We start from the raw sequence: 26,335 nt of genomic DNA, 5'->3' as shown, positions 1-26,335 counted from the left end.
GACAATCCATCAGGTTTAGTAGGTACTTACAGCCATGCAGAGAAGTGTTACTAGAAACAAATCATTTGGCTCAATTTGTGTTGGACACCCATAATTTGGAGACAAAGGTCTGTTTATGTAATATTATGCATTATGTATTAATGTGTACAGAACCTTATAGTGCTCTTAAGGCATTGATGATAAAAAATAGATTAATTAGCTGTATTCTATCTTAAAATATTAGTTTGATGTGTGCGCTGTTATACGAATATTGGTTGTCATGTGACCTTTGACTGACCTTAATGTTTACATTTATATTGTTTGTCAGGTGACTTGGATTCAACTTATAAACAGTTTATAATTTAAATTGCTTCAATTCTATTGAACGTATATTTTTGCGAGTCAGTAAAAATCGGGAAATTCTGTATTACATGCAGTGAAAATTGGTCTGGGTGGGAGGGGTTGGGGGGTGGGCAGTGGAAGTGACATTGCACTACTGAAATCTCGAAAATTAAACTAGGAAAAGCTAAATGGTATACGGTACTCAAAACCCGCTCACTTTGTTGTGCACATTTCATTTATAAAATTATTTAAATTCTATTTTAAAAAAAAAGGTTTATTTTGTTGTTGTTGCCATGTCATGTGTACCAGCATCTATGAGATTTCCTACACCATAGTTTGTGTGGATGTCCACTTATTGCCTTTTTACGCAACTATAGTGCTTAACACTAAAGATTATAAATTGTTCTGGATATTCAGGACATCACCACTTGATGCGTAGCCTTCGCTATTACACATGTTGTTGTACATAACTGTGTCATAGTAGCCATTGGTTGTATAAACTTTCTCTTTAATTGCATATTTGCATAAATTCCAGAGTTACAGTTGATTGTATTCTTGAACTAGTTCGCTGTACTTTCACCTATTTCTAGTACACAATGTACTGTGTTCTCCCTATTAAAGGAATAGCAATGCGTTTATAACAGAAATCAGTATTCAGGTACATTCAAAACTGGGCAAGAATAACTCTGCACTTTGGAGATCACTGATACAACCAAGAATATCATCAGAATGGGGTTACGGTGTTAGGATGATGAACTCCTCCACTAATGTGCATTATTTCAGTAATTCTAAGTATGTCATGTGACCTCATCTTTATGTCCTGGCAGTGCACTGACACCACACTGCCTTGGAGTATTGTTGTATCAGTAGGACAGAAAGATCACTAATGTCTTGCTGGACAACACACAAATTTCACGTCAACAGATGTAATTTTCGTGTAGTAATTAGAAAGATAAGGATGGTGCATTCATTCTACATGTACCGCAGTAGCTCTTACAATGCATGCAATGGTGCTGGCTTGTAGATAGGAAATCTTTTGGTTGAGCATATATTTCTGTCTTTTGAGTACTTTGCAATAATAGTTGACAGTTCTGAGTTATGAAAAAATGTAATAATAATTATACATACCTAAATATTTGTTGGAACATGGAGCTAATTTCTTGTTAGCTCCATGTTGGAACCAATTGGCATATTTCGAACTGGAAATTTAATGTTTGTATTTTTGTTTATTTGTACGTGGCAATATAAAATTTATGTTGTCGTAATATATTGGTTCATTAAAAACTTGCATGAATGTGTGTCATCGGCGCCAAAAGGCAAGATGATAAAACGAAATAAAATCTACACAATAGAAGATTTTCGATCTGCAGTTAGCAGTTTCTAGCAAAAATAATAGCATTATGTATAAAAAAAAATACATAAAATACATACTTAAAAGAATAATTTTCATTCGAATCGAATGTTTGTTGATGTCTGCTTCGTTGAAAACAGCTATGACTCGGAAACAGTTCGTTTTACTGCGTGTACACTGATACTATGTAACGATGCTTTTGATTGGACAAAGCCACGCATTGACGCGAAAAACAACCAATCAGAATATTTGATCCAATAAGAACACAAGTAAATTTATTTTCTCCACTTATGACGCGAGTTAAAAGCATGGCTGTTTTACTGGGGTTTTTAAATCGTGATTTAAAGAAATTTCAAATTTAAATAGTCGAAATATAAACATTTAAATCTTTAATCAAGCATTCGTCTGGACTTTTTGGTGATCAACTATGTCTGTGATGGTACGTCAGCTGCACTGGTCGTTTACCGATTATGCAAGTGCATGGCTGCCTTTGTTCCGCTCGGCGGTGACAATGTTGCTGCTACAAGTCATGGCGTGAACTTGGTTTCAACCATAGACCTTATGTTTTAACGAATGGTTTTACCGATATCGATTTTATATATTTGACGTCACCCTGGCAGTAAAAATATGTGTACGGTAATCCTCTTTTCTATGCGTTACTGCCGTGCTAAGTAGGGTTTCAGGGTAGGGTTTCACCCACACTCGATTTCCACTGGGCCGCTTACGTCGCCAATCCGTTGAGTTGAGTTGCACGTCTATTGTTTTTTTTTTTTTTTTAATTGGTGACACTACCCAAGCTTTGATTATCCACCCTCTCAAACATTCTTTTGTCTTCCAACGCGTTCGTTGCGTCATGGACAAAAACAATAGTGCCGGACGGCAGCCATATGTGCCGGTCGCTCATTCTGAGTGCCGGACGGCACCGTCCAGGGCCGTCCAGCGTGGGGACAACGCTGGCCATATTTAAGCCGTTTTGTAATGGTGTAACTATTACGTAATGCGGTGCTGATGCCTCCAAGAAGGTTTTTAATCCCTTCACATGTACATGTAGGCTGACGTAGTGTTTTCTATTGCTGGTTAGATCTTAGCTTCTTAGACTTTCAATAATGCAGTGAAAAAGATCGAAACAATGTGGCAATTCATTTAAAGCTTTCGCAAAATGAATGTCTGGACTAGATGTCCTAGTAATAACTAAAAGACATATGTCCATTTCAATCCCTTGATTTTCATACTACAAATCTGGCTTTCACGCACCGGCCGATTCACAGAATCGAAGTCCACCATTTGAAATTTACATGATGACGAGTTCTCACCATTACCGATACGTAGATAGATATGTGAATGGGACTGTCTGTTATTGCATTTGACATGAATATAATATTATTCCTGTATGACAGGGTCATCCAAAGTTCATAATGCCATGAATAAATTATTCATTTGTTACGTGCACATAATGTTTCTAGTCGACTAGGCAAAAATATTATGTCATGAAACTAAAATCCGACATCTTCAAATAATTTTTATTCAACTCTTGGGATTTAAGCCATGGTTGACGAGCAAATTCTGGACTTGTTTTGTTTTTTTCTGAAATTTTAGTGAGATTTTCTCTCTTTTAGAGGGATTTTGTAACTGGCAAAGTCATGCACCATACTCTAAGCAAGTATGTGTTATTGGAATGTTTACATATATAAAGGGTATTTTGCATTGTGACTAAGTGTCTCTATATCCACAGTCACCACTGTGTGGTCCACGACAAACATTTTAAAACATATTCCTTACATCATTAGCACCATGCTTTACATAAACACACCTAGATTGACAGCCATTTTGAACACTCATTTTGACTGATTGAAACATGCTTTATTATTGTTTTTAGGCAGAAATTATGCTGAAATCTCACCCAACTTGTAAATTAACATCACAATTGTATCCCTTATATAATCATGATCATGTACAACAAAAATTACTGTACATCAGTCATTTTGATTGGTAAAAAGAGTGATTTTGTAGAGCAAAACTAATTGACATACCACGCTTAACATATTTTTTCCTATTCCATCAGTATGTGAAATTACCCAAAAAATGAGTGAGATAAAAGTTCCATTTTTAGCTCCGCTGTCGAGCGGAGCTTATCATGTGAATGATTGTTCATCCGTCGTCTGTAGTACATGTATGTAGTTAACTTTTAACATTTTTGTCTTCTTTAAACCAAATGCTTTCATATTTGCAACATAGATTCTTGGGGGTAGTCCTCTATCAGATTTGTTCATTTCGTGATGATATCTTCAATTCTCTAATTTTGATGAATATTTTTGTCACTTTTCGTGAAAAGTGTTATTTTCGACTTCTTGTTAAAAACAACAAGTGTGATTGCTTTTATATTATACATATAGACACTGCAGATGGATTTCTCTCAAATTTGTTCATTTCATGATAATATCTTCAATTCTCTAATTTTAATGAATATTTTTGTCATTTTGGTAAAAAGTGACATTTTTAGCTCCGCTGTCAACTTTATCGAGCGGAGCTTATCATATGAGTGATTGTCCGTCGTCGTCCGTGTCAATGTTTTACTTTTTCGACTTCTTCTTGAAAACTACAAGCCTGAATGCTTTGATACTTGGTGTATATGTACCTTGGGTAGACCTCTCTGAGGTTTGTTTATTTCATCTTGATATCTTCAATTCTCTAATTTTGGTGAATATTTTTGTCATTTTTGGTAAAAAGTGATATTTTCGACTTCTTGTTAAAAACTGTAAGTCCGATTGCTTTGATATTACATATATAGGTACTACATGTGGACCTCTCTCAGATTTATTCATTTGTGATGATATCTTCAATTCTCTAATTTTGGTGAATATTTTTGTCATTTTGGTAAAAAGTGATATTTTTGATTTCTTGTTAAAAACCGCAAGTCCAATTGCTTTGATATTACATATATAGGTACTACATGTAGACCTTTCTCAGATTTGTTCATTTTGTGATGATATCTTCAATTCTCTAATTTTGGTGAATATTTTTGTCATTTTTGGTAGAAAGTGATATTTTCGACTTGTTAAAAACTGCAAGTCCAATTGCTTTGATACTATACATATTGTTCATTTTCTAATGATGTCTTCAGTTCTTTAATTGAAATGTGCATTGCTAACAGCGGAGCTATCTCAGCCGATAGGCTGCTTGTTTACTTCTTGTTGATGGCTTTGATATTACACTTGCACATGTAGGTACTTCATGTGAATCGATCTCAGATTTGTTCATTTTGTTATATTTTCAATTCTTTAAAATGAAATGTCCATAGCTAACATCGGAGCTATCTTAGCCGAGAGGCTGCTTGTTTATGTAGAAGACCATTTTTAGCTCCGCTGTCGACTTTGTCGAGCGGAGCTTATCATATGAGTGATTGTCCGTCGTCGTCGTCCGTGTCAATGTTTTACTTTTTCGACTTCTTCTTGAAAACTACAAGCCTGAATGCTTTGATACTTGGTGTATATGTACCTTGGGTAGACCTCTCTCAGATTTGTTCATTTCATGATGATATCTTCAATTCTCTAATTTTGGTGAATATTTTTGTCATTTTTAGTAAAAAGTGATATTTTCAACTTCTTGTTGAAAACCGCAAGTCCAATTGCTTTGATATTACATATATAGGTACTACATGTGGACCTCTCTCAGATTTGTTCATTTTGTAATGATATCTTTAATTCTCTAATTTTGGTGAATATTTTTGTCATTTTTGGTAAAAAGTGATATTTTCGACTTCTTGTTGAAAACCGCAAGTCCAATTGCTTCGATATTACATATATAGGTACTACATGTGGACCTCTCTTAGATTTGTTTATTTTGTAATGATATCTTTAATTCTCTAATTTTGGTGAATATTTTTGTCATTTTTGGTAAAAAGTGATGTTTTTGACTTCTTGTTGAAAACCGCAAGTCCAATTGCTTTGATATCACATATATAGGTACTACATGTGGACCTCTCTCAGATTTGTTCGTTTTGTAATGATATCTTTAATTCTCTAATTTTGGTGAATATTTTTGTAATTTTTGGTAAAAAGTGATATTTTCGATTTCTTGTTGAAAACCGCAAGTCCAATTGCTTTGATATTACATATATAGGTACTACATGTGGACCTCTCTCAGATTTGTTTATTTTGTAATGATATCTTTAATTCTCTAATTTTGGTGAATATTTTTGTAATTTTTGGTGAAAAGTGATATTTTCGACTTCTTGTTGAAAACCGCAAGTCCAATTGCTTTGATATTACATATATAGGTACTACATGTGGACCTTTCTCAGATTTGTTCATTTCATGATGATATCTTTAATTCTCTAATTTTGATGAATATTTTTGTAATTTTTGGTAAAAAGTGATATTTTCGACTTCTTGTAGAAAACCGCAAGTCCAATTGCTTTGATATATTATACATATAGGTACTACATGTGGACCTCTCTCAGATTTGTTCATTTTCTAATGATATCTTCTGTTCTTTAATTGCCATGTGCATTGCTAACAGCGGAGCTATCTCAGCCGACAGGCTGCTTGTTTGTGAATTTCGTAGTAGTGGAAACCACAAAATTTGACAGTATACTGAGACGGTTAGCAATTGATTCCCTTACTTTTCTTTATGGTAATTTCAATAAAATAATGTATTTTGAAATCTTAAGCATAGAACCATGATACAACGGACATGAAAAGTATATTTATGAGTGAAAACATTACAATGTGAATAAACATGATACAACAAGCAAATATTTCATAAATACAAGTAACTTAAATTAAAGCTGACGTCAGCCCTACCAGGAAATGTGTTAATTATATGCACTGCGTTTCTGACACTGACTTCACAGTGAAAAAATTAGTTCTGTAATCTGCTCTTTTAGTGGCACAATTGCTTTTGTAAACAACAGAGGTATATCTATCATTTTTTTATTGATATTATATTAGTTAATGTGCGCTTCTAAAGGAATAAATACAATATGGTATTCTTGTATACTATACTATATTGTATTTAAATTCACTGAGTTCTTTCTGTGTAAGCCATTTGTTCTTGAGTTCAAATGGAATGTTAGTTGAGTGAAAATAGTCATTTTGGATATGAATCCATTTAGTTTGGAATCATATAACTTTCTTTGGAAAGTTGAACTTACGGTAATAAGATTCCCCAAATTGCAGACTTCCATCTTATAATTTGTAAAAGTTATTTATATAATAATATAGATATTGAAGAATTGTTTCTCTCCTATGGTTAGATACATTGTAAGTTCTGGGCCATGCCTTGAAGTTGAATAACTGTGTCTAATAACAATAAAGTTCAAAGTTTGATAAGGAAACAATGGCAAAATGTTTTGGGCCTAGATAGTCAGCAATTCTGTTATGTCTACCAAGTACAGTAGTTAAAAATAGATATGTACTAAGAAGAGCTGATTTATCCAGTATTTACTAATGTATACATGTATCTACGTAAATTTTACTACTTTGCATTTTAGCTTCTAGTTCTCTGGTACATGTGGTTATCTATTAAACAATCTACTGCATACATAATTAGGCTAAATATAACATAATAAGTTGGTATTATATATACATGTATGGTATTATTTGTTTCATGAGCAGCTCACATGAACCAAAAATTATATTTAATGTTTAATGTCATTAAAATATGACACAGACATACCTCTTTCATTTGCATATTTAAGCATTTGCCTTCAAATAGAACAAATACAGTGTGCAATTATTTTTGAATTAAAAATATTGCCCCCCCCCCCAATTTAGTGGGGGGGGGGGGTAATCTATCTACTGGTAATTAGTGATGTTTATGTTTCAAATTGGGGAGATAGCAGAATTTGAAACTGGTTCTGATCCTACAAGATCTTTCTGCCAACACTCAAGAGTGGGTGTCCAATCGGTGCAGGAGGGGCTATTGGTTCTTTGCCTGGTTGCTAGTTCTCTGTGTATGTAAACAAACCTTTGTGTTCCTATAATGACTGGTGGGTCACAACTGGAACTTTTTTGTTTTATGTCAGTCGTGTAGATAGTACTCTTCTCAAGATAAAATTAAAATGGAAATTTTATCAAATATTGGTTGATTTGCATATGAATGAACAGAATTTCTTTGATGCATCCACTTAGAAATTCCTTCTTGTTGAAAGGCCATCGAATGATACACTATATACGGTATATATGTGAGAGAGAATTGCTTGTTCTGTCTATTATAATATAATACATGTTATTGTTATAAATGCGTAGTCTCAATTGTAAATTGGCACAATTGTCTGATACTCATGACCTAACTGTGCCCCTGACTTTCTTTTGTCCCAGGAGAGAAACAGAGAATGAGTTGCATACCAATACCACTATCACTAATTAAGAATAAGAGTACATTCTATATCTCTGATCCAATTTACTATCTTGTCTCACAGTATATATACATGTAGCTATTCATGTGTATCATGGCAATGTTTCACCAGTGTTGCTTTGCTGACAACTTTGCTATGTGTTGAAATGCCCTACCTATTTTATAAAATGATTGATACTGTCACTTGGGGAATTTCCCAAGTGTTTTCGTATCCTTGTTACAGGCATTGTTGTATTTATTTATTTATTTATTGACTTTTTTTTTTCAAATTATATTTTTTTGTAACATTGTTTTATGGTTTGTTTTGAAAAGGACACACTGACTCAGTTAATCTGCCCAGTTTTTATAAACGTGAAACAGCGTTACAGAAATACTGTAAAATGTTTAATTATCCACTGGGTTTTAATTTGGATATTTTACTTGAACACACGGAATTACATTAGGGACGACGTCAAAAGATCAATGTCGGATAAAAAACTTATTTGCTTTAGTTTGGGGTGGGGGGTTTTGACCTCAAAAAGTTTCCATCCTAAAAAAACGATTTTATTTTTTAATGAAGTAAAAAAAACCTTGGAGTATTTATAGTTCGTTTTTCTCTATCCAATCATAGACAAAAATAACAGAAAATGAAAAAAAAAAACATCCAAGACGAGAAAATTTTTTGGTCAGAGTGTAAATATGTGCATCAAATGAGGTCAATTTCAGGGCATGGACCTAGAGCATGCGCAGAACCCTGAAAAGTAGTTTGCGCATGTGTATATTCCGCTTCATTATTACAACCAACTGCTATGCCATACTGCTGTCCGATTATCAATTTGTATTTAGTGAATGTAGTCTGACGCCATGATCAATATTTATCAATTAAGTTTCAGTGGGGAGTGAGGGGGTTTGGGGAAAAAAATAAAAGAATTAAGTTTTTTTATCCAACATCGATCTTTTGACGTCGTCCCTTAGAGCTTCTTTTACTATTAAATTCATGAATTTAAAACCCAGTGGGTATAATCGAAATAGTAAAAAAAATTTGATGATTACGTTGAATTGAAGGCATCATTTCACTTCCTGTTTCCATAAAAAGCAAGAACGACAGAGTATACATGTACCATTAATGTTATTCTTTGTTTTTTTGTTTAGATTTGTCGTTTCTGTTGGCATCGTATCCGTACTGATGAGAATGGTTTGTGTCCTGCATGTAGAAAACCATATCCTGAACACCCAGCAGATTTCAAACCTTTATCAGAGGAGGAGTAAGTGCTAGCTTTGTTTTTTTGTTTACATTTTGATTCCACTGCACACCCCAATCAGTGAAATAACCTACCTGTATTCCAGTAATGTCCATTGAAGCTTAAACCAATGTTTAATGACTGGGCCTTAACTGCTTGTCTGTGCTTCAGTCTGCCATCTGAAACTGAAAAAGAGATGATACATTAATTTTACTTCACACAATGGTGAAATGAACTACATATATTGGTATGATAGAGGATTGACCACTAAGTAATCATTACGGTATATATTTTGAGGCATTTGCAGTACCTACTTACAATCAATCACATGTCATTATTACAAAATTTTGACATTTCGTCAACCATTCTTGGCATGCCTATGCAGATATTATTCTGACTACCTCATGCTTGATGGGTTATTGTTACACGCCAGAATTTTTGTGATTTGATGTAAAATCATGGCCGACTAGTGGCCATGATGTTTTTTTTCAAGTATCTTTAATCATTTCTCGGACATGCGCTGACTGATATAGTTTAAAGCTACTACAATACGTATGCATGTTGATTTGTTTTTTATTTGATGACCTTTGACTCACTAGTAGCCATTTTAGTTGAATAAAACACCTTTCAACGCATCATCAGCAGTTTCCAGGCATGACTTGAATGATTTTATTGAAACTTAGTATGACCATCTGGTGGCCATTTTAAAAACAACGTTTGAAAATCTCATTAATCATTTTTCTTAGCATTTGGTCAATGTTATTAAAACTTGGTATGAACAATCATGCATTATGGGTTGCTGATGCCCATTGTTTTGTTTTGTGTAGTTTGATAAAAAATTGCCAAATGGTGGCCATGTGGTTGTTTAACCCAGCCAGCTTCATATGCGTTTACATTGACTTGACCAGATAAGGGTTGAATCATTTCCAGGGCATGCTTTGATAGTTTTTGTTAGTATGCACATTTTGGCTATTGGTCATTTGTTAGCACTTTTAGTTTAGTTCCATCTTGAATTCTTGTTAATGGGCAAAGTTCTAATGGTTACACTATGTTTAATAAAGAAATCTGGTCAGGTTTTCTAAAACAAGACTTGCATGCTATTTCTTTTGTAGACTACAAAAGATAAAGAATGAAAAGAAACAGAAAGACATGCAACGAAAGCAGAAAATTTCAGAGAATAGAAAACATTTGGCTAGTGTCAGGTGAGTTGGGTGAATTAGCATTTTTTGATTCACACATTTTCGCAAACTTGATGTAAACATATTCCCCCCATGTAGCCGTGAGTGACAGAAAGCCATATTTTTTACCTTGGTCTTACCCTTGATCTGATTGGAAGCATGTGTCAAACATTGTTTGGTAAGTTATTAGTGGTAAGGTGATGGTCGAAGTAGCAAACCTTAACTGGCGATAGTGGACGATAAGCTGCGAGTTGTAGAATGTTGAATGGATGCTAGGACAATACCTGGAACAAAGAGTGAAATAAAAAGCGACTGTATTTGCTTTATTAGTCATGCATGTGCTTATGTAGATGACTAAGGTGTTTCTATAATCAAAATAAGTCATATTTTAATGATCCTGTATATACGAATGCAAATTTGGTTCGTTGGAGCAAAATACAAATTTGATAAAATTACTGTATTGATGCATTCGTTTGCTGCTTTCAAACCTTAAGGCACATAAAAGGAACACTCTTCACATTTTAAGTTTCTGATTATTTTTATTTCATTTTCAGAGTGGTACAGAAAAACCTTGTGTTCGTTGTTGGTTTGTCACAGAGACTTGCAGATCCAGAGGTTGGTAGCTGTTAGCATTGCCATAGATTTTACCAACTGCTAGTTACTGTTGTTGTAATATCAATTTATTTTGCATTTCATCGTAGATTTGACATGTGTACTAATGTACCAACATCATTGAAATCGATTGTATACGTTTGTTTCAAAAAGTACTTGACCGGGTGCCGATATTGTAAACTACATCCAGATTTCAAAATAATAATTTCTAATCAAGATTTAAATAACTTTATATAACAACTTCTCCTTTTTTTATTCGAAACAGATTTTGAAAAAACATGAATACTTTGGTAAATTTGGTAAGATCGTTAAAGTGGTTATTAATCAGAGTACATCATATGCAGGCTCACAGGTATTTAACATAATTATGCGACGGACGAATGTATGACTGTGAATCGGTGTTGTTCATGAACTTGATTCCTTACAAACTCCAGCAAATTTTTTTTGATTGTTGACATTTCTGGCAAACATTTCAAGTTTCTCAGTAGTACATGTGTATGAAAGTTTCCGCCTGTTGTTACAGCAGCTAGTGCTACCTGTTAGATGTCATAAAGCTAATGTTTTTATTTGTATGGTGGAATTATTATAATTTTTTATAGAAAATAATTTAGTAATACAAAAATTGGGTTTGCATGTTCAATTGAAGCCGATCTTACAATTGTGAAGTCTAAACTAAACTAAAAAAAAAAAGAAATTGAAAATATTTCAAGATAAGCCACCGCCTTACTTCAGGCCTTAAATAATTATTGTCATGGTTTTATGTAATTGTTGAGTATTATGGAATGTTTGAAGGTCCTTCAGCCTAGAACGTATTTATTTTCTCAAGACAAAAAACTGCTGAAAGTAACTTTCATTAATCTTGCAATGAAATCCATTTTGACACAGTAAGTTGCTGTCCAGTGTACTATCTGTATTTCAAGCAAGGTATTATTTGTGGTAATCACTTGATTTTTTAATTTTCTCTGAAATGGTGTTTCATACAACTGTGATACTCTCAGTCATTATAAATTAGTATTACTGCGACAATTTTTTCAGCATTCTTGATTTAATTTCAGAGAAAGGCTTCAATGTTATACACACTCCTCATGTTATGGTTTTAAAATTGGAAAGACAGATTTGCAATATTTTCAAGCCTCAATTATGTATTTTACGGTGTTTGTCGGTTGAGTTCAAACAATTTCCTTTTTTGTTTTGCATGTGTGTAGTCAAAACTACTAAAAACACATTATTAATATACTCAACAGCAATCATCACGATGGGACATGTTCGATATGGGTTCAGTGCTACATATACATCTGTAAAATACCTTATATACAGTAGATAATATTTGGTAATCGTTGTCCTACATAACTATTCAAAATAAGTTGGTCTTTTGAGCAATGACTTCATTTTCGGTAGCATAGAAGAAAAAGAATACATAGCTCTTGAAAAAAGCCATTGTTTAAGACAATGCGTACCATATGTTATCTTCTATTTATCGGTTCGAGTACCGTTTATCTATTTGCTACTTTCGTAAAACACCATTGATTGTTCATTTACAATTTGTTTTGTAGCGCGTAACAGTAAAAATCTTAAAAATAGGTTTGCGTGTTATCTGATGTGTACTTTTCTCTCCAGGGACCTAGTGCAAGCGCATACGTGACATACCAGAAGTCAGAAGACGCTCTGAAAGCCATACAGGCTGTCAACAATGTCTTTGTAGATGGTAGAACATTGAAAGCATCCTTGGGTACTACAAAATACTGCAGCCACTTCTTAAAAAATGCCCAGTGTCCAAAACCAGTAAGTGTAAATATTTCTCCTGAAAAGAATAAATAAATCTCTGCCTGCTTCAGTGTGATGAAATCATATACATCTTTCTACTTTCAAAAGATAATTTTCTGATCTTGCATTATGCATGAATTTAAATGTAAAAACAAATCAAACAAAGGTGGTAGCGTCTGAGTAGGGTCAAAATACCACATAGATTTGACAGATTAAAAAGTTTTTTTTTTGGTATTTGCACGCTTATCCTTTTTTGCTTGACATCTCAAGTCAATCAGAGATCTTGTTCCCGTTGACACATGCAGTTTGGTGTTATGTTTTGTAGGACTGTATGTATTTACATGAACTTGGTGACGAAGCCGCCAGCTTTACAAAAGAAGACATGCAATTAGGGTAATTATTAGATCTTGTGTATTCCAGTTGTGGGGTCTTGTCACAAAATGGCAGAAAAGCGGCCGTGGTGGTCGCCACTTTATGAACAAAACGAAATAAAATGACAATTGCGACTGAGTACAAGGCAAGCTGCGCAGATTATATTTATCTCTAAGAATCATCAACAAGAACATGAAAAATACAACATGTAATTTATGTCACCAAGCAATGGTTTACAACCTTGGTGGGCTCATGAATCATTACAATGGTTTAAGCACTAAAAGACTTAACAATAAAGTGATACACTTATCTAGAGTTCTTGGCGATGTATGTCTTATTATAATAAGCGATCTTGTCTCTAGATACACGAAGCAGTACGCATCAACGCGGAACGACTGATGAACGTCCGATACACGCATGCATGCGAAAGCAGGTAAACAATGGAGACGGCACATGACCATGAACAATCAACACGATGACACAACACGCGGCACGATGTCAACAATGTTTTATCCGAACAAAGCATGCACACTTGGAACCACAAATAACCCGTTTTCGTTACAGAATCGCAAAAAGTCTGTGTTTGCGAATACCACAAAGCGATATTTAATTACTGCGATTATTTATCTGTCTTCAACTCACTTCCTAACCAACCAACTCGGGCTTTGCGGCTATTTCCCTGGAAGTAAACAGCGATATGTCTCAAGTCAACCACGTCGGAAAACGATGACGTGACCCTTTCCCGATATGACATAAATTAGGGACTTGCCCATGATATAACACACCTGTATTAGTCGTCTGGCACTCCCTGTAATCCAACGCTGTGTCTATGAAGAACTGTCCCATGTAAAAGTGTTGTTCCCGGACAATGAAACTCGACAACTTCTCACAAACTGCCTCACCTTTTGCGTAATACTCGTACACCTGGTGTACTCTCTCAAAAGCTACTCGCGTGATCTCCGAAGATACCCGAAATTTGGCTCGGGGTCGAGGTCACATGTGTTAAAAACGATAGCTGTCACGGTGACAACAATACCAGAAATTTAGTCATGTCAACCTGGTTTCATTCGGAGTTTCATATAAATGTGTAAAGTTACATAAATGATTAAAGCTATTTCTGACAGGTCTCCACCAAATAATCTTCAGTCACTACCATGTATTTTTTATCCAGAAAGCGTTGAAGACCTACTATGCTGTTGCATGGATTTCCTCGAATAGGCACTTCATTCATAAATAAAATAAAATAAAATATGGGACTAAATACAATATATGCTACATGATGTTGTATGTATTTCTGTTTACTCACCGATAAATAGCGATGACCATTTTGTATTAAAATTTATGTATGAGAACCTAAGGTTTCTTCTTTCTTCATTTAGTAATACTTACATAACAAGCACAATGTCAGCAAAATTTTGTTTGACAAGCATGATTTCCTGATTGCTAAAAAAAAAAACATTGACTGACCTTGTTCATTCATTCTTGTGTAATTTCACATCTACCACGGGTTTTTGTTATTACAGCAAGCATCAAGATTACGAAAGAAAATTATTAGAACAATTATTTGGTGGAGGGGTAACTTCTACAAATGATGGACATACTGCGCCTAGGCTGAACACAACAAGGTTTGTCATGTTTATACCTTGGAATAATTTGTTAATATAAAACAAGCTATCAATATTAGTCTGCATGTCATCGGCCTGTGCAAATTCTAAATTCACTTATGGCACAATAATTGATTGATACTTCCTCCTTTCTCATTTACCTTACCCTTTACCACATTGTAGGACGATCCATGTGTCACATGAAACCAACTGTGATTAATTTGAAACTTCTGTTTCATTTCAGCAGGAAAGCTCCTTCACCACCAATAGCAAACACAAATAAAGAGGCATGGCCTTCATTACAAAAATCAACAGAGACAAATAAACAGCCGCCTTCTCCTCCACATCCTCAACTACCACAAGAAATGTCTCCTACGTTGGTGCCAAATGACATAGACGATATAAACCACACAGTAACAGTGGGTTCGCCACCCTGTAATCATCAGTTACCTAGCCCTCGGGGAGATCTTCATATTACCACAAATGGTATCGCAACAACAAATGGAATACGAACAACAAATGGTATTCTAACAACAAATGATACACTCCTCACAACACAGATTCCACCGACGGTGGAACCTTTAGCCAGATCTATAGAACAGAGGATATCTCCATTTAATGGTTTACATACAGACAACTCTTCATCCTTATTTTCGAACACTTTTATGCCTCCACTCAGGCCAGTACCGCCACCGCCAGTTAGTGTGCCAAATGCTAATACGTTGCCGACAACGAACGGTATGTTTTGATGAAATAGGATTTATTCTGTTATTAATTTGTTAGCGTTTGGTTTGATACCACTATTTCCACACATTTGTTCAGTCTGTTACCTGTAGTCCAGTTATTCATAAGTAATCAATCAAAGTTGTCAGCAGTGTTGCACACCATCTTAAAATGTACAGGTACAGTTTTTGGGTAAAATCCTAGATAGACACTACCCAATCACTGGCATGGTTTACATGCAGATCATGGCACAAACATCAGCGACTTTCAAACCATTTGACGGTATAATGGCCCTAAGCACAACTCTCGAAAATCAAATAATTTAATCTGAACTAGGTTCTACTGATCCCAAGAAAAAAAAACTCACAGAAAGAAACATTCAGTTTACTGGATCTATTTTTGAGGGTAACAGAACCAGGAAGTTGTTTACAGGTGGTCTTGTTACACACTCAAGGCAGTCTGAATATGGATTGCAGAAAAAGGTCAATGATTCCAGATTACTGTTGGTAAGCCACAAATGACTCTCCTGATTATGGGAAATGTGTGATTACAAATTTCTTCAAAATTGTCTTAGTTGATTATAATGTAGCATCCAATGACTTACTGTTTCACTTATGGTAGTACATTGATAGTGTCTGGTCTATTTTATCAAGACATTCAATGACCCACTGTTTCACTTACGATAGTACATTGATAGAGCCTGGATCATTTTAACAAGACGTTCAATGTTTTATTGTTTCACTCACCATAGTACATTGTCTTGTTCATTATAACAAGACATTCAATGACTCATTGTATCAATTACCATAGTACATTTATTGTAGTGTTTGGTTTATAACAATAAGAAGTTCAATGTCTCAATGTTTCACCATTGATGTTAATTTTTTACAGACTGGCAAGATAGTATGTTCGGCAATGACACATTACCTATCAGTAGCTCTACGAATTGGCAAGAAGCATTTGGTTTTACTTCAATAAAAGATAAACAAGAAGATGAATTAGGTAAGTTCACAACAGCAGCAGCTCCCATTGTTGTAAATGGCATGCTATAGAGGTCAAAGTTCAAGTTACAAATCGTTACACCCGGACTGATATTTGCATCTTCGCATGAATATTTTAAGCATGGCTGAAAGTTGACATTATGTCATGTTTAAAAGGTAATGAAGAACACTCTCATAACATTATCTTGCCTGTATTATCACAGATGAAGTGTGTATATGCTGTCGTCGTTGTTGCCGTCGTCGTCGTCGTTGACTCTTATTACAATAATTCATACAGATTTTATCCAATCTTTTTCATTAGTATACTGATCTTATTCAATAGTATAAATCAAAAAGAAAATAGTATTCCTTTTCCACTTTTCTTTTTTTTATTTTCTGAGACTTTTGATCTGAAGTTCTTAGGTGTGAAAATAGAAAAAAATTGCTTCTGTTTAGAATTGCTGCAGTTCAGAGTAATGTAGAACAAGAATGAATCCGGGCAAATCATAGAATGCTTCATATAATTTCAACATATTCATATACTCAAATATTTCACATAAATTGACCCCCAATCATAACGAAGTTACTATAAGTAGTTACTATAAATACTTCAGTCTTGTGACAGTTGCCCTTTCAAAACCTGTTATTAGTCCCTGTTTGGACGCAGTCCGAAAACGGGGACTTGTGTTTTGACCTCCGTGCGTCTGTGCCTGCGTCCGGACCTGTATCTTAGAAATGCCTGGACCAATCACAATCAAACTTCACACATACATCATACATGATATTATACATATGCACATCAATTTGGTTCACGATCTGATTCAACATGGCCGAATGGCGGCCATTTTTGTACTAAATAATCCTAAAAATCAAGCATTTCTCGGCTGTTTACAGATGGGTTTTGTTCAAACTTGGTATATACATTAGACATTATAGGACCTTGATGCAAATAATTTTGTATTTCAGATGAGATTCAAAATAGCCGACTGGCGGCCATTTTGTTTTAATGAATGTGGTTATCATGCCATATCTCTGACTTGCTTTCACTGATTATGTTCATAGATAGACAGATATATTGGTTTGACGATCCAATTCAAAATGGCCAAATGGTGGCCACTTTTGTGCTAAAAAATTTGTGGATGGATTTCGTTCAAACTTGGTACATATATTAGACATTACAGGTTCCTGATGCACATCATTTATTTTTCAGATCGGATTCAAAATGGCTGTCTGGCGGCCATTTTGTTTTAATAAATGGGCTTCTAGACCCATATCTCAGACTTGTTTTGACTGATTGTATTCAAATTTTATATATTTGTTATACATCATGTTATATATATACATGTATTCAAAATGGCTGATTTTGAATGCTGTTCCAGAGCAATATCTCTCAATATGGACAAGTACCATCAGACGCAAATGTCAATCATTTTAATGTTAAAAAATCATATTGCTGACATGGTTATATTTCAGCTATATTACTATAAACAAAACTATATATCTTAAATTTGATAACTAACGGGGACTGTGCCATGCATGGCTTGTTGAACTGTGTTTTGTTTTGTCAACAGGGTTTGACCCCTGGGATGAATCTTCTAAAGGTTTAGCAGAAATTATGGAAAAAGAGCTTCAGCTAAATTCAACAGAAAACAACAGAGCATCTCCAGAACCAGACAGAACACAACCTCCACCTGGATTTAATAATCATGTTGATGCTTTTCAATCTGCTCCCACGCCTGTTCCTTCACAGAGACCACCATATAGGCCAGGTAAGGAAGTCATATTGCTGGTAGTTTAAGGTATTCAGAAAAACTGTTTCCCTTGTAACATTGTAATATTCTTAGGAACATGTTTGTTTGGACTTTGTTACTTTCCATAGTGCACCACTCACTGGATTTTATGATTTCTACCCAGGGTGTGAAAACAGTGGTTAACTATAAAATCCACACTAAATTTTTCATTTTAATCAATGTAACCCAAGTGTTAGTTTGTGGGAAAATGATAATGAGATGTCTGAATAGCCTCATCCATATTCAAATTACAATCAGAATCAAATTTCCTTTCAAATTTGAGTAAAACCAGAAATAATGATTTGTTGGAACTTTCCGATGATTGAATTCATAACAAACACCAGTGGCAAATGTTACAATGCTGTAATACTATAACCGTAATTAACAGTTTTCCTTATCATCTTTTTATTGGTGCCCACAATGTTATTTTCGACTTCACAAGTCTGATTGCTTTGATATTTTACATATAAGTACTTCAGGTAGACCTCGCTCAGATTTGTTTATTTCATGGTGATATTTCTCAAGTCTTCAATTGAAATGTGCATTGCTAAAAGCAGAGCTATCTCATCCAAAAAGCTGTTTGTTAAAGAAGATGGCATTCCTACATGTGATACAAAAAAAAAGAATATTATCTCTCGTTTAATGTTATTTTATAGCTATGTGACTATTTGTCCATTTTTTTTGCTTACTTGTTTTTAAAATGATCTCAATATATTTTATATCAGATTTAGTAGGAAGTAAAATGATGTCATGGATGCCACACACATACACACAGCCTTCCAATTCAGTGGTAAGTCATTACGTTCTTTGTGTTCTAGTTGAGCATTTTGAGTAATAATAATAATCCACTTCTTGGATCGTCACAGTTTTAAAGTTTTAGACCCTGTGTTCAAACCCATACCCATCTCTGCACAATTCTTAATTGGCTTATTAATTATTATTTGTTTTGCTTTTCAGCAGCATTCATCAGAGCCTAGAACAGTAAAAGATTGGCAAGATGGTCTCAGGGCTCTCCTTCCCAACATAAATATCAGCTTTGGCCAACAGGGTCTGTCAGTTCCTCCACAAAAAGGTAAGGCCCTTTAGGACCATAAAAAATCTGATTAGCCTGAGCTCGAATGACCAATCTACACCACAATGTTTGATGTCTGCATAAATTTTGACAGAGAGAGAGAGCGAGAGAAGTTTGTCAGTCGAAATTATGAAATTTTGCAGCTGTGAAAATTTAACTGAGATTTAAGAGACACCTAGTCGTTCATTTTCACGAATTTTGTCAAATCACAAATTTTTCTAGCAGTGGAAATTAAATGGTTAAAAGTATATGAAATGAATGAATTGGAGTAATTATAACTCATGTTTTATAATTAGTCCCCGTTCGGACTCCGTCAGTCAGTCCGTCAGTCTGGAGTCGTATTTCAGAACCCTTTGGACCGATTCTGTTCCTTCTTTGCATGTGCCTAGTACTTTATGTGGGACATATGCACATGTAGTGGTTTAGTGGTTCGATTCAAAATGGCCGACTGGCAGCCATCTTGTTTTTTGAAAATGTCGTATTTTTTACATGTTTTGTCAGTTTTCACTAAAATTTGGTACATAGATTATACATGTTAGGATACATGTCCATGACAATTTCTTTTGCAATTGGATCAAAGATGGCCGACTGGCAGGCATCTTGTTTTGTTTTTTATGTTTGGTATCTTGGACATGCTTTGTCAGTTTTCATTCAAATTTGGCACATACTTTATACATGTTAGGATACATGTCCAGGACAATTTGTTTCAAAATCGGATCAAGGATGGTCGATTGACAGCCATCTGACTTTTTGGCCTTACTACTGTATTTCCAAGATTTGTGTACCATCATCATACGTATTTGGCACATACATGTCAGTTTGTTTCATAATCAGATCAAAGATGGCTGAATAACGGCTGTTTTTATTTTTGGCCATATTACTATATCTCTGTCACTCATGTATCATTTTCATTGATATTTAGTATGTCATAAATGGATACATGTACATGTCAATTGAATTTGCAATTTGATCAAATAGGGCCAACTGGCGACCATCTTGTTTGTTTAAAATGTGATAACTTGGACATGCTTTCACTTTTGATCTATGTTTTTCTCTGCTGTCTTAAACCAGAGGGGTCGTCACGCAACATGTGTTCCAATTTGATGTGAATAAATAATCCGTTGTATATGCCACTTGAGACTCAAGATTTCAAGGACATGCACGCGACAATCCCTCCGCTTTAATATGACGAGCACAAAGAGACCTTTCAAAAATGTTACGTGGACTATGTCATTTTCAATGACTTGTTTAATGTAATCTTCATTATTTTCAGATAATTGGAATTCAGCCAGTAATCAATCAAATTGGCCCACATCAGATCCTGCAATTATTACAAGTATTACAGTGTCTTCAGCTCCTTCAACATCTTACACAAATGCTAACTCAGACAGAGAAAGTAAGTACACGTAACAATATTTCAAACGTCTATCTTGCATTGTGAACCTAGAATACAACACTGTATGGTGTGATGTTGAATCAAGAGATTTAACTTAGTTTATTTTCGTCTAGCACAGACTGCTCCCTGTAAGTAGTTGATGCTCTATCTTGTCGTTACAATTACACATTACAATACTGTGCACTGCTACAGTTTATTCTCATTGGTTGATTGGTTACACATGCTGTCCCGTTATCAGATAGTCACTGTTTTACATGTATAATGATTCAGTTTACAAAAACGATGATTGTTAGTTTATATGTGCTTTTATTGGATTTGTGCTTCTAATAAAGCAAATGCGTAATATGACAAGGCTGTGTGATCATCTTCTTATCGTAAATGTATTGAAATAAACTGCCAAGCCTGGGCCTGTGACCACGACAGTCAAACCTGTTAATATCGGTCACCTGCAAAGAACGGTCACCTTTGTTTATCGGGTGCATTGTATCAGTCTCTTGCAGTTTGCTTTGTAAATGTCACTGGGTAGAGCAGCCACCTGTTTAATGTTGTCAGCGGCCATGTTAAACTGTGTTAATTGGCCCCTGTTATTATCAATACCTGCCACTTGCTACTGTAAACACTGAATAAAAAAAATCAACAAAAGCTGAGAACAAAGAATCAATTAAGTTAGGGGACATATGGCATGTGTCCTGGTCTTCAGTTGTTATGTTACAATGATGTATTTCACACTGCTATCTAGTTATTCAAGTGATGAAGACTGACGAGACGACTGACGAGCAATGCGATTTGTCTGGATCTTTGACAAAATATCAACTTTATTGTCTGCCACTATCAACGGCCAACAAAATCGACTAATTGGACATTCAGAGATCATCTGTTACTCCGACTGGAAAAGTTACTCAATACAAGTTTCATTTCTTCCGGTTATAGGTCATTGGACATGGATGTCACAACACACGTGGTGCTATGTTAATCATATGCTAATTAGCAATTTCAATGGCGGCCCCAGGCATATAAACAATGTTTATAGTTCGTTCATTCAAATCATCATTTTCTGATGTTATCATTATGACCTGTAATTCCTAAAAAACTTGATCTTAACAAGAAAATAAAGGTGATTAGATGTTCTAAAGCGAGTGGTGGTATGGGATCACGGTAATTGGCCGAAAAGTTTAGTGTTGGCAGAAAAGAAAACGGAGTTTCAGACGACAATGAAAATAGACTTGGCAAACAGAAAAGAAAAATTCAGAAGAGAACAAACTGACATGGGAATGGTTTAAAAATGCTATGGCTAGAAGAATCTCACTTAGCTGCCCCATGATGCAAATGTTTTATCATTTGCTAAAGATCTGAAATTCAACAATTTCAAGGCTTTCAACAGGTGGTTGGACTTATAGGAGACACTACGACATTGGCTTCAGTACTATGACCGGTGAAAGTGGCGATGTCAATAATGATGTTATGCAAGACTGGAAAAGAAAACTGCCAACGGTCATTGAGAACTACGATAGTTAAAGACATTTTCAATTTAGACGAGACAGGGCTTTTTTTAAGGTGTTGATGAACAAACCTTTGTTTGTAGAAGGTGAAGATGCAAAGGCAGAATGATATCAAAGGAATGACGAAGACAGACTTGGTGACTTGCCAGTTTGAAATCATTTACACAATGATACATATCGATGTGGGTGTTGCATATATATTTTATTTGTAAATAAAGAGCAATTTTACATCATATGTGCATTTATTTCACATTTCCATCTACCACTATTCCTATTTAATTTATTTATAGATGCCCCTCTCCCAGCCACTATTTGACTTGAAATATGCCCTATAGTGGCCACTTTGGCTCAATTCCTTGGGTGACCATTATAGACAGGGTTGACTGTACAAATACTGGTGATTTGCAGCAATTATATTAAAATTTTAAAAACTTATTTTTAGCTCCGCTGTCGACTTTGTCGAGCGGAGCTTATCATATGAATGATTGTCCGTCGTTGTTGTCCGTGTCAATGTTTTACTTTTTCGACTTCTTCTTGAAAACTACAAGCCTGAATGCTTTGATACTTGGTGTATATGTACCTTGGGTAGACCTCTCTCAGATTTGTTCATTTCATGATCATATCTTCAATTCTCTAATTTTGGTGAATATTTTTGTTATTTTTGGTAAAAAGTGATATTTTTCAACTTCTTGTTAAAAACCGCAGGTCCAATTGCTTTGATATTACATATATAGGTACTACATGTGGACCTCTCTCAGATTTGTTCATTTTGTAATGATATCTTTAATTCTCTAATTTGGGTGAATATTTTTGTTATTTTTGGTAAAAAGTGATATTTTCGACTTCTTGTTAAAAACCGCAAGTCCAATTGATTTGATATTACATATGTAGGTACTACATGTGGATCTCTCTCAGATTTGTTCATTTTGTAATGATATCTTTAGTTCTCTAATTTTGGTGAATATTTTTGTCATTATTGGTAAAAAGTGATATTTTCGACTTCTTGTTAAACACCGCAAGTCCAATTGCTTTGATATTACATATATAGGTACTCCATGTGGACCTCTCACAGATTTGTTCATTTTGTAATGATATCTTTAATTCTCTAATTTGGGTGAATGTTTTTGTCATTTTTGGTAAAAAGTGATATTTTCAACTTCTTGTTAAAAACCGCAAGTTCAATTGCTTTGATATTACATATATAGGTACTCCATGTGGACTTCTCTCAGATTTGTTCATTTTGTAATGATATCTTTAATTCTCTAATTTGGGTGAATATTTTTGTCATTTTTGGTAAAAAGTGATATTTTCGACTTCTTGTTAAAAACCACAAGTCTAATTGCTTTGATATTACATATATAGGTACTACATGTGGACCTCTCTCAGATTTGTTAATTTCGTGGTGATATCTTTAATTTTCTAATTTTGGTGATTGTTTTTGTAATTTTTGGTGAAAAGTGATATTTTTGAATTCTTGTTGAAAACAGCAAGTCCCGTTGCTTTGATACTATACATATTGTTCATTTTCTAATGATATTTTCTTTTCTATAATTGAAATGTGCATTGCTAACAGCGGAGCTATCTCAGCCGACAGGCTGCTTGTTTTTAACGTACAAATAATCATCATAATGATTTTTTTTTTTCAGGTAATTTATCAGAAAGTCCACCACACTGGATGAAATCATTACATACATTGACAGAAGTTGATTCGCCTACACACATAAACAACTTTTATCCAGCACACATCGGCAGAGGTAAGTGTGATGTTATGTTCAAAATTTCACACACTGATTCAGCAAACTGAATTTACTAGTCTGGTTCATTTGTAAAAATGTGCGATAACTAAGAAAGATGTGAAAAAAATGGATAATCACTTTCACTATATGTGTTATTGTGTAGTTGTGATGTGTCGTAGAGAGTAGATGGTTTTGAAAGCACTACGTTTCTTTGCAAGGAGCTTATCAATTATTGTAATATGTATTTTTTTTTGTCTTTTTCTCGGTAGCTGGTAGCTGGTTTTCACAACAGCCCCCTCCGCCAGGATTTCCAACATCAACAGCAGGTGTACACAGCCCTACAGAGCCACAACAGTCCCTTTGAACAATGTGTAGCTTTACATTACATACCTACACATGCACTGTGAGGCCACACTTGTATGAACTTAAACCAATCATTTACTAGCTTGTTTCACATCCAGTAACCGCAATGACAGAGCTAAGTTCGCTACTCCATTCACACAGGTTGCTCTTGTCTTTCCTCTATATTGCATGCGTAAGGTCTTGCTTCCCTACTTCTTTTTTATATGTGAACATTTCCCTGGTGAGATAGACCACTGGCTGAACTATACTAACTTGTGTGGTTTTCATGGCTAAACTAAAACGAATATATATTTGATTTTCGACAACGTTTGATTATTTTAAAGCTTGACAACATTTTTAGTTTGACTACACATCGGTGTAACAACGGCTAAAAAAACAGAATCACTTGTAATTATATAACATGCATGATTAGATTAGTCCGTGAGTAAAGACTGCAGCAAGAAATTCAACTCAGTCAACTTGGATGATTGATATCGACAGTCCTATTTAGTCGAAAAACCTTGTGTGAACATTTAATGTGGTTTCTCACCAGTGGAAGTGGTCTGTTTGCCTAATTTATTCAACATAGTTAACATATTATAACTCCGAAATACAAATAATTCAAGAGAAACAGACATACTAATAACTTCTCTTATATTTGTCTTTGGGCTCTCAAAAATAAATATCTGCTTGATGCTGTGTTCTTGCTTCCACAGTAGTGCAAAGTAGCATTCATGGGAAGGTTGGTTGATTTTCTTGCTGAAAAAAAGTGGTGCCACACTCGCCTTCCACAGCATCTCTGCTGACATTTAAATATTAATCAAGGTATAACTGTTGACACTGAGCTCTCAACCTATTTTTAAAATGACTACAAACACAGTGTAGTGATTTGGTGATTGTTGTTGTTGTGGGAAGCATTAATTCAGAGCAAACAATTCTATTTAAAAAGAAACAAATAATATTTATGTCACTGCTGACATATTGGGGAGCATGTAATGCCAATAAAAGAATCTCAACTGTCGAAAAGCATCTGGTGTCTCGTTATGTTCTCACTGTTTCAGGTGTGTGTGCGTGCGTGCATGTATGTGTGTTTGTGACTTAGTGGTTTGCCAGCCATCATAGAATTGGTGGTTTGCCAGCCATCATAGAATTGGTGGTTTACCAGCCATCATAGAAATGGTGGTTTGCCAGCCATCATAGAAATGGTGGTTTGCCATCCATCATAGTATTGGTGGTTTGCCAGCCATCATAATATTGGTGGTTTGCCAGCCATTATATAATTGGTGGTTTGCCAGCCATTATATAATTGGTGGTTTGCCAGCCATTAGAAATGGTGGTTTACCAGCCATCATAGGGTTGGTGGTTTACCAGCCATCATAAAATTGGTGGTTTGCCAGCCATCATAGAATTGATGGTTCATCAGCCAACATAGAATCGATGGTTCATCAGCCAACATAAAATCGGTGGCTCACCAGCCATCATAGAATTTGCCAGTCATAGAATTGGTGGTTTGCCAGCCATCATGGGATTGGTGGTTTGCCAGCCATTATATAATTGGTGGTTTGCCAGCCATTATATAATTCGTGGTTTGCCAGCCATTATATAATTGGTGGTTTGCCAGCCATTAGAAATGGTGGTTTACCAGCTGTCATAGAATTGGTGGTTTACCAGGCATCATAGAATTGGTGGTTTACCAGCCATCATAGAATTGGTGGTTCATCAGCCAACATAGAATTGATGGTTCATCAGCCAACATAGAATTGATGGTTCATCAGCCAACATAAAATTGGTGGCTCACCAGCCATCATAGAATTGGTGGTTTTCCAGCCATCATGGGATTGGTGGTTTGCCAGCCATTATATAACTGGTGGTTTGCCAGCCATTATATAATTGGTGGTTTACCAGCCATCATAGAATTGGTGGTTTACCAGTCATCATAGGATTGGTGGTTTACCAGCCATCATAGGATTGGTGGTTTGCCAGCCATCATAGAATTGGTTTGCCAGCCATCATAGAAT

At 35.1% G+C, this 26,335-nt stretch overlaps 1 protein-coding gene across 4 annotated transcripts in view; it reads left to right on the top strand.

Annotated features, from left to right (window-relative positions):
- Window positions 1-25,346, top strand: part of LOC100367166 (CCR4-NOT transcription complex subunit 4-like) — a 31,563-nt gene extending 6,217 nt beyond the window's left edge. The window contains exons 4-18 of one of the 4 annotated variants that reach the window (XM_078009220.2): window positions 9,161-9,273; window positions 10,362-10,451; window positions 10,982-11,042; window positions 11,305-11,391; window positions 12,657-12,821; window positions 13,129-13,196; window positions 14,699-14,800; window positions 15,027-15,517; window positions 16,394-16,504; window positions 18,054-18,251; window positions 18,998-19,062; window positions 19,233-19,344; window positions 20,618-20,740; window positions 23,886-23,993; window positions 24,245-25,346. In XM_078009220.2, coding sequence (XP_077865346.1) covers window positions 9,161-9,273; window positions 10,362-10,451; window positions 10,982-11,042; window positions 11,305-11,391; window positions 12,657-12,821; window positions 13,129-13,196; window positions 14,699-14,800; window positions 15,027-15,517; window positions 16,394-16,504; window positions 18,054-18,251; window positions 18,998-19,062; window positions 19,233-19,344; window positions 20,618-20,740; window positions 23,886-23,993; window positions 24,245-24,339 — 1,989 coding nt within the window. In that variant the 3' untranslated portion in view covers window positions 24,340-25,346. Of the gene's footprint in view, window positions 1-9,160; window positions 9,274-10,361; window positions 10,452-10,981; window positions 11,043-11,304; window positions 11,392-12,656; window positions 12,822-13,128; window positions 13,197-14,698; window positions 14,801-15,023; window positions 15,518-16,393; window positions 16,505-18,053; window positions 18,252-18,997; window positions 19,063-19,229; window positions 19,345-20,617; window positions 20,741-23,885; window positions 23,994-24,244 lie in introns of all 4 variants that reach the window. The other 3 variants (XM_085501321.1, XM_085501322.1, XM_085501320.1) reach the window with 3 other exon arrangements.
- Window positions 25,347-26,335: the final 989 nt, after the last annotated feature.

Source organism: Saccoglossus kowalevskii, chromosome 7 (genome assembly GCF_978046115.1).
Source record: "Saccoglossus kowalevskii chromosome 7, keSacKowa6.1, whole genome shotgun sequence".
NCBI lineage: Eukaryota > Metazoa > Hemichordata > Enteropneusta > Harrimaniidae > Saccoglossus > Saccoglossus kowalevskii.
Note: the sequence above shows the minus strand (reverse complement) of the source record. Positions and strands in the feature narration are given on the sequence as shown.